General features: G+C 40.3%; 1 protein-coding gene across 1 annotated transcript; it reads left to right on the top strand.

The window, feature by feature from the left end:
• The first annotated feature begins 7335 nt into the window (after positions 1-7335).
• Positions 7336-9393, top strand: LOC101290791 (WD repeat domain phosphoinositide-interacting protein 3-like). The gene is made up of 4 exons (XM_004304933.1): positions 7336-8049; positions 8143-8344; positions 8660-8786; positions 9145-9393. Exons 1-4 carry the CDS (start codon positions 7336-7338, stop codon positions 9233-9235), a joined length of 1134 nt encoding a protein of 377 aa, XP_004304981.1. The 3' UTR covers positions 9236-9393.

Below are 9393 nucleotides of genomic sequence, written 5' to 3'. Positions count from 1 at the left end.
GTACCTCCCTCTCTACTGCTCAAGCTGAGTATGTAGCAGCTGGTAGTTGTTGCACACAACTCATGTGGATGAAACAGATGCTTGCAGACTATGGTTTCCAGCAAGGTACGTTATCTCTTTTCTGTGATAATACCTCTGCCATAAACATCTCAAAGAATCCAGTGTTGCATTCTAGGACCAAGCATATAGAGATAAGATATCACTTCATTCGTGGCTTGGTTGAAGAGAAACTGCTTGAGCTTACTTTCATTCCAACTGAAAAGTAATTAGCTGATTTGTTCACTAAACCACTTGACAATGCTAGGCATTTGAGTTTGTACAAGGCTATAGGATTGTGTGACAACAAGTAAACACTTCCCCTGCTAGTGTGTGTGTTCTGTTGGTGTATATATGTTCTGTTTTTTTTTTAAAAATGTTTTTGTTTCCAGTTCCTCTTTTACAGGTTTCAGGAATAGAGGACCTTCTTGGTATCCTTAGTCAGTTTCTGAACTTGACCTAGGTGACTAATTGTACTTCCTTTCCTGTTTCAGTCTTACTCTTCACATAGGTGTGTGTACATGTTCAGATGTTGTTGTATGTGGTCTGACCTTTATTGCAAATCTGCAGTATTCTTATGTGCACTATTACTGATCACTTTGGTTGCACTAAAGCTTGGGCTATATACTTGAGATAAGAGTTCATACTAAGGGGGAGTTTGCTTTCCAAACTAATCTCAAAGTAAACATTCCTTGGTTGTGGTGAACAATTTAAGGGTGAGCAGAAACGAGGTTGGTTTGAAGATTGAGGTTCACAGAACTCAATGATCTAGGCTAATCTCAAAGTACACATTCCTTGGTCATGATGAACGATATAAGGGTGGGAAGAAACGAGATTGGTTTAGAATTAGGACGTTCTGGTTAGAACAAAGTTGAAAAAAAATTTGATTGACAATCACAAATGACTTCTTGAATCAGCTAGTCCTCCACTTGTCTTGTTATGCAGTGGGGATTTCTGAGATGCATTCTATCCTTCGATGGATTCGGATGATGTGTCCATATGAGTGTCCTTGTTACACATATTGTCCAAGATCAACTGATCTTGTGAAGCAATGACACATTTTCTGCTACTTGAACCTATGAGGACGATTTCTCAGTTAAGACCGTGATATTAATGTTGGACCAAATAAATTCATGGATAAAAGTTTTCTGGAGAGATAAGGATGGAAGGACTAGATGATATCCCAGTATGACATGGCTCACGTTGGCAATAAATACTTAGTTGATGCCCTCAAGCTTTTCAAGCACCATGTGGTTATTCTCTCACTCCCACACTCACTCTAAAGTGCTGCAAATAAAAAAAATAGAGACCACTGGGACTTGTCACTATCACAAACCTATGTGATTTGCTTTTGTTTGATCAAGGTTTGTTTGTTTGTTATGATATGTCACCTTGTGATTCTATGCTTAAACTGACTTCAAAAACCAAGGATGCAAATTGAATGGTCATTTTCCTTAAGCTTGTTTGTGCAGTCCTTTTCTCTAAAGAGTGTTCCTCAGAAACAAACGATTTTTTGCTTTTTCATATGCACACTCTTAGGGGGAGTATAGGCTTGAGTAGTTTTATTCTTGGTTTCTGTTTTGTTTGCATGTGCTTACGTGGTTACTTCCAGGGGATTTCATTGGCCACTCTGAGCGGTGGTGTTTTGTCACGTCTCAAAGCATCATCGTTGCATGGTCTTGTATATTTAATTATTATAGCCGTTTTGAGCAGTTGGGATTAGTGGGCTTGATAGTTTTCGAGACTCTCTGATCGTGTCCAACGCTTCCGCTCTCACTCTCTCTCTCTCTTTCTTAATCCTGTCTTTCTCTCTTCTTCTTTATCTTCTCGAAACCCACTCTTTTCTTTATCTTCGTTCTGGGCCTCGAAATGCTGTAGATAGGGCCAAGGCTCCCTTAGCAGAACGTCGGGTCCCCCCTAAGAAAAGCTCTTTGGTTTTTCCTGCTGTGATTACAAAGCTCTGCTTAGATGCTGGTGTTCCTACCATGGATGGTGATGTGTTTGCTCAGGAGAATGAAGCTGTTCCGGTTGACAAGTTGTCTTTGGCTAAATCTGTTGGTCAATCTGGTGATGTGTATATTGAGCCCCTTGAGTCCACTTTGTTGAAGCAGGAAGTTAGGCATCAGGTTTCCAGTGTAGTGGCTACCTTGACACAGTTGTTTGCTTCTCACCTTTCTAAACTGACCCTGGAGCTGAAGGAGCTGAAAGAGTCCGTAAGGTCGCATCAGGCCTCTGCTATAACCTCTGCTGGGGCCCCTGTAGCTGATGAGGAATCCTCCTCAAAGTCAGGATCTGAGGAGACATCTTCCAGTGATGGAGAGGAAGCTGTTTAACTCTGTGTGCTCATGGTGTTCTGCTTTGGTGATCTGTTTTATGTTTCTTCTAGTTTGTTTTCCATTGTAGGTTTCTATTTCTTTTAAAACCTCTCGGATATTTTATTCTCTGTTTCCCTTTGGTATTCCTTGCCAAAAAGGGGGAGAATTAGTTGTAGGAATTGTTGGTTGCTGGTTTATGTTTGTAAGACATTGTTGGTTTTTATGGCTGTTCAATACAGTGTTTTATGACTGTTTAATGCAATAGTAAATTCTCAGTGTTAGTGTGCTAATATCTCAATTGTAGTTGCTATCTCAATTGTAGTTGCTGTGATTCCTCACTTGTTCTTGAAGTTGTTTTTTGCAGGTTATTTTCCATTCAAATGAAGTGTTTTGTGAAGGAATGCCAAAGGGGGAGATTGAAGGTATAAGGATAGTTGGCAATCCTTTTTATCCTGCAAAACACCTTAAGATGCTGTTGTCTGATCAAGAACAAGTGGGGCACTAATATCCCTTACGGTTTCAGGTAAAACATGCATCTGCATATCACTGTTTTTCACAGAGGTTAGCAGCTTCGCTTGCTATCCTAGTACTGAGTCTTCTGCTGTCCTGAGTTTCAAAGTCTGTTATATTAGTATAATAAGTCTTTCAAATTCAAATGGACAACTGAGTTTGTGGGAAGTGCTTTAGCGCTCAAACCAGTCAAATGGTTGAGATCTTTTGTTATGCCAACCCGTGACCAAATGGTTTGATGCTCAAGGCTCCAGCTGGGATTTCATGATACGTTATCCTATGTATAGCTGGTCCCTGTGTGATTCAAAGACCAGTCGCTATCGGCTGTGGCAAGATCCACTAATGGACTGAGTAAGAGGGTTTAAAACCTCTTTGCTCCCTTTTTTGAATCATTCATGTTATATTAGTATAATAAGTCTTTCAAATTCAAATGGACAACTGAGTTTGTGGGAAGTGCTTTAGCGCTCAAACCAGTCAAAGGGTTGAGATCTTTTGTTATGCCAACCCGTGACCAAATGGTTTGATGCTCAAGGCTCCAGCTGGGATTTCATGATACGTTATCCTATGTATAGCTGGTCCCTGTGTGATTCAAAAGACCAGTCGCTATCGGCTGTGTCAAGGTCCACTAAATGGACTGAGTAAGAGGGTTTGAAACCTCTTTGCTCCCTGTTTTGAATTATTCATGTTTTAGGAAAGGGTTATTTGTCTTATTGAGATTGCTTGTGTCATCTCTGTGTTTGGACACATCACTTTCAGTATGGGAACCAAACACTTCTGTCCAAACATTTCTGAAACATGTTGAGGTCAGCTTGCATCATCTTTGATGCCTTATTGGCCTATATATATCTATAGCTTTGGCTTTGCTCAATGGTTGTGGAAAACTGCCTTATTGCGTTTTCTTTGTTGAGTCTAGTTTTTAGCTTGCATTGTTCATGCTGCTCTAAGTCTTCTTCGTGACTGTAAACCTTAGAGCTTGAACTCAAAACTTCTTTCATCAACTCATATCATGTTGCATACCATGAGGGATGTGTAGTGCAACCAACCCAAGAAGCGTTCAAGGTTGAATCTGCTAGTGGTTAGCTGAATTCACGAACAAGGCTTCGAAAAGTGTCCCATGTTGTAAGAACTTAGAAACAAGAGAGGGAATAGGTCTAGACTAGTTCGGACTAGGAAGGATAGCACTGTGGTAGTGTATCACTAGAACTATTATTCTTGTAAGAAGTTACTTCAACTTAGTGGAAGTTTTTGTCTCTCAAGAGTTAGAGACACGCAGTTTTTCTCCCTGCATTCAGGGTTTCTGCGAGTAAAAAACATCCTTGTGTTGTTTCTTTATTTGCTGCAATTTACTTTCTGCAAACTCGTATCCTGTGATTCTGGGATAGCACAAGTCATTGCTATCCTCGGATACAGAAGGCAACGAAAATTTCAAAAAAGCCTATTCACCCCCCCTCTAGGACCTTTAGACTAGTAAAGGAGTAGTATAAACTTTGAACAGGCAGAGGGGTAAGAAATTCAGATAGCCCGGATCAAACCCAGTCAACAACTTCAGAGCAAAAGCACCACAGATATGTTGGTTTATACTGAATTACTGATCCATCTTCCATCTTTCACTGAAATTTTTTTTCATTTCTGTTTATCAGGGGTACTTTAGTCATTACAAATCGTAGAGTTTCCTCCGGTTCCCTTGTATATATATGTCAATGTCTCCTAGAGTATAATCGCCACCAGCAGTAATCCCAGTTTCTAAATTCTCCAGTAGCTAGAGATCATAACAATATGCATTTTATTATCTACCCCAAATAGGGTTGGCTGATACTAGTAATTCCTTTTCTTTTAGAACTTGGAGTTGCTATGATCGTAACATTATTCTTCCCAGCCTAAACGAAGAGAAAGTACTAGTATTAGTCAAACCCTAATTGGGGTTTGATATGATCATGATATTCTTGTAGTCATTTCTTCTTGCATTCAAATTATACTAAGAATCGTGTTATGTATTGTGCTTCAGTCTATCTTTCTTCCCTTTTATATGAAATCAATTTGTTGTTCCCCGTTTCTGAATTCTAATGTTTGGCTGTTCCAATTTTCAGGTTTGAAGTTTTTAATGAAATCGGTAAAATCAGAACGGCTTATTTGGAGCGAATGGAGTGTTGAGATATCAATCCCACATTAAAAATATGAGATCTTGTATGTGGGTTTATAAGGGGTTTGACTACTTCATCTATTGTCAATTGGTTTTGGATGTGAACGTCAGACTACTTTATCATGGTATCAGAGCGGGTTATCCACGTCCACGTGTGAAGCCCAATGACCACACGCACTCCACGTCACCCAAATGTTGTCCACGTGTTAGACTTGAAAATTCGTCACACGTGCAGGGGCGTGTTAAGATATTAATCCCACATCGGGAATGAGTTGGGGCCTTGGAGGGCACTATTGTTCTTCTACCTTGCAGGGTACTCTCCAGCTCTTCTATATAAATCACCACCAGCATTACCAATTTGTTCTATCTCTCGAAGTTCCTGCCATCTCAGAAACTCGACTTGGTAGAAACAGAAACCCCAGCCCTTGCTTTCAGACCCTCAAAACCTTTTGGTTTGTTTTTCTGATCGACCATGGGGTTATCCACCATTGGTGACACCCCTCTAAGTTCTTCAGGTCAGGTCTAACTTTCCTTCTCTACCTCTGTTCGCATTCGATTATATATACATAGAAGAGTGTTATGTATTGTGATTCAGTCTATCTTTTCTCCCTTTTATATGAAATCATGATGTTAACCCTCGTTTCCAAATTGTAATGCCGCTTCTTTTCACATCTCAGGTTTGAAGATTTTAATGGGATCGGTAGAATGAAAGTCAGAAGAGGTCATTGAGCTTCATCCAGAGATTAGGCCAGCAAGGCAGTTGAGTGGCTGATCACTGAAATCAGAGAAGTAACAAGAGAAATGAAGAGTCACAACTTCAGACTAAGAATGGAGTTGTGGTTCTGGCTCCCGCACCTTGGCCTGTGCCTCCGGCAGTAGTAGTTGCTCTGGAGCTTTGGTGACAATGACCTGAACCTGAAACTCATAGAGGGCTCTTCTTAAACATATATACATAAGCAGATTGGAGGGAATAATAGCAGTTATAGCACGCAGCAGCACTAAATAGTAGTGGATGAATGGTTTTTGAAGATCTGGTGTGTAGTTTTCTCTCTTTTTCTAGTATCAATGGTACAAATTTGTACACCTACAACTCAATTTATTATATAACAAAACATAATTAAAAACACAGAACTTCAAACAAATTGAAAATAACACTATTCCGGTGAAGAAACTTTCTACTGCAAATCTGCAATAGTGACTGGAAGATGCAGAGACACGGAAAATTCATTTTCAAGTTGCTGCAACCACTTTTACATAAATTAGTATTTATGTGAATGAATTATGCACAAATTTGTTCAATAAATTGATCGAGCGCTGGGAAGAGAGACCAAATTATGCTAGTGTATGGAAATTATAGAGCAGGTGAAAGCCAAGGTGTGCTTGATGATGAGCTTAATTGTTGAGAGGAAGTCTAGATGATAAGGGTGAAATTCAAAGAAGTACAAAGAACTTAAATTAAAATGCCTTTGCTTTTGTATTGCCTGCTAATCTGCTATATATTGGACTTGGACTGCTATGTAAGATAAACTATTAAATCAAGAATTCGTTTCCAAACTTTTAAGTTAGGTTTTTATCGTAAACTGTTTTTGAAATTGTATGTGGGTGTTATCATCCACTAAATTGGCTTCCTTAACACATGTCGAAATCTTCAAAAAAAAAAAAAAAAAAGACACTTGCCGAAATCTAATAAATCAGAACTGAGCTAAAACAATTTAGATATCATTGGTCGAAATTTAAGTATTTCATCATCTATCTAGCTATTTTCACTCTCTAACTATGATTTTATGCATCGACTCTCTAAATGTTTGAAACCACGACTTTCCAATCACTTTTTCTTATTTACATTTTTTTCTTATTATAACTATTTTTCAGACCGTGAAAATCAACTTTAAAGTTTTTTGAGCTTAGATGACCTCCATAAATATTCCTAATATCATGTACCAAAAGAGGTCCAGAAAATTGATATTTTCTTACCATCCAAATTCGACATTACCCTAGACGATCATCGTAGGGAATAGACAACAACAAGAGAATGAAGAGACGGTCTCATTATGAACTCAAACTTAAGTATATATTATTGATGTTCATGTTCATCGTGCTTATGCATTAAGCCATTAAGGTTGATATATAAATATTACTAATCCATAATTGCTTTAAAAAATAAATGAAAAAGAGATTTGTATATAAAAGCTGGCTGAAAGACAAAAGCAACCTGGAGACGAATACGAGTCTTACTCGGTAAAACAGTTAAAACTGTGCTTCGGAGTTTAAATCTTTCGGAGTTTCGGTGCAGTATAAAACAATCCTACTGAAAAAAACTTAAACCGCGAAACCATGGCCACCGTCCCCGACGCCGATTCTAATTTGCGCGCCAAAATCAGCCCCACACCCGAAGACTCCGACCCGACCCGACCCCTCACCATCTTCAACCTCTCCTTCAACCAGGACAACGCCTGCTTCGCCGTCGGCACCGACTTCGGCTTCCGCGTCTACGCATGCGACCCCTTCCGCCTCTCCCTCCGCCGCGACTTCACCACCGGCGGCGGCGTCGGGTTCCTCCGCATGCTCGGCTCCTCCCAAATCTTCGCCGTAGTCGGAGGCGGACCCGACCCGATCCTCCCCGCCAACAAGGTCATGATCTGGGACGATCGCAAGTCCCAGAGCGTCTACGACATGTCGTTTCGGTCCGAGGTCAGGGGACTCAAGCTCCGCGGCGATCGCGTCGTCGTCGTTTTGAATCAGAAGATCGTCGTCCACGCCTTCTTTGATAAGAAGCCTCTGCACGAGATTTTGACCACGGAGAACCCTAAGGGGCTGTGCGAGGTGTCGCAGAGTCCGGGTCCGATGGTGCTGGCGTGTCCGGGGCTCCATAAGGGTGAAATTCGGATCCAGAATTACGCGTTGAATCGGACCAAGTTTATAATGGCCCACGAGTCCAGTCTCGCCTGCTTTGGTCTCACACATGACGGCCGGTATTTTGCTACGGCGAGCAGCAAAGGGACTCTTGTCAGGATTTATAGTACTTTGAATGGTACATTACTACAAGAGGTAACCTAAACCACTATTGTCAGGATTTATAGTGTTTTGATTTCATGGGCTCATGGCCACTACTACATTGTGATGTTTTGGTGGTTTTGGCAGGTGAGGAGAGGAGCGGAAAGAGCAGAGATTTACAGTCTCGCTTTCTCGTTTACTGGCCAGTGGCTAGCTGTGTCTAGTGATAAGGGAACTGTGCATGTTTTCGGCGTGAAGGTTGATTCAGGATCCGTGGAGAGTGATAGATCACGCGGTATGTCAGAAGGCGGTGTTACTAATCCATCCGGCATTTCATCTCTGATCAAAGGTATTGTAGTTTGATATGTTGTGCTTGAAGTTCCCTGTTTTTGTATTCTAATAACAAATGAGGGAGTATTTTTATAACTAGGTTGATGTAGGGGCTATTTGGGTAGAGTCGCTCTTAATCCAGTGATAGTATTATGTGTTGATAGCCAGAGCGCCTTTCAACTTATAGTAACTCATAGTTTATACGTATGTATATTCAATGCCAACTATATTGTTGGTGGCAAGGAAAATTGTTCACAGCTTGTAAGTGAATAACAGCAGCTCTGGATCATGGTTTCTTTTTAATATCCTTATTTTGGGTTTCATCTTTTTGCAGGTGTGCTGCCAAAGTATTTCAGCTCAGAATGGTCGGTGGCCAAATTTCACTTGCCGGAAGGTCTGCAGCATATTGTTGCCTTTGGCAAGCAGAAGAACACAATCATGATTGTTGGCATGGATGGAAGGTACTCCCCAAATAATCTTGCTCTTTTTCCTTTGTAGTAATAGGGAATTAGGGTAGACGGTCAACACATTTTCTACTAGTCCTACTGGAGTTCTTTTTATCGCTTGCAATTACCTCCCCACCCAATAATGGTATTGGCAACCTGCCAGCGCCTACGCTGAGTTTATTGATTCGTGAACTGCCTATAACTAGAATGTCTGGTCCTTTTTGTTGGATTCTCATGATGCATGTTTTGGTCATTGCATCAAATTATATGCTCTATAGTCTATTATCAAATTTGATTGTGTATTTCTTAATGAGATTATGGGATGGTTATACCTTATTCTACATCTAATGGAATTATCGAACTGTCAATGCAGCTTCTATCGATGCCAATTTGACCCTGTGAACGGAGGAGAAATGACACAGCTCGAGTATCACAACTTTGTGAAGCCAGACACAACTTTCTAACATTTGTAAAGAGAAGTAATTTTGTAGTAAATATTAAGCCAGACCCAGTTTATATTAAGGTTCTGTTTTTTCCTTATCACATTCTTTAGGCGACTGAATGTACATTATACATATCCGCAGAGTTAAACTACTGTACATAAATTACAGTTTCTGATGCA

This window comes from Fragaria vesca, linkage group LG6 (genome assembly GCF_000184155.1).
Source record: "Fragaria vesca subsp. vesca linkage group LG6, FraVesHawaii_1.0, whole genome shotgun sequence".
Taxonomy (NCBI): Eukaryota; Viridiplantae; Streptophyta; class Magnoliopsida; order Rosales; family Rosaceae; genus Fragaria; species Fragaria vesca.
Note: the sequence above shows the minus strand (reverse complement) of the source record. Positions and strands in the feature narration are given on the sequence as shown.

What these genes read in the sequence shown, in the direction of transcription:
- LOC101290791 (XM_004304933.1), top strand. Translation starts at nt 7,336, where the DNA reads ATGGCCACCGTCCCCGACGCCGATTCTAATTTGCGCGCCAAAATCAGC. An exon ending in ATGGTACATTACTACAAGAG is followed by an intron (nt 8,050 to 8,142) that starts GTAACCTAAACC and finishes TGGTTTTGGCAG; the next exon opens with GTGAGGAGAGGAGCGGAAAG. An exon ending in CATTTCATCTCTGATCAAAG is followed by an intron (nt 8,345 to 8,659) that starts GTATTGTAGTTT and finishes ATCTTTTTGCAG; the next exon opens with GTGTGCTGCCAAAGTATTTC.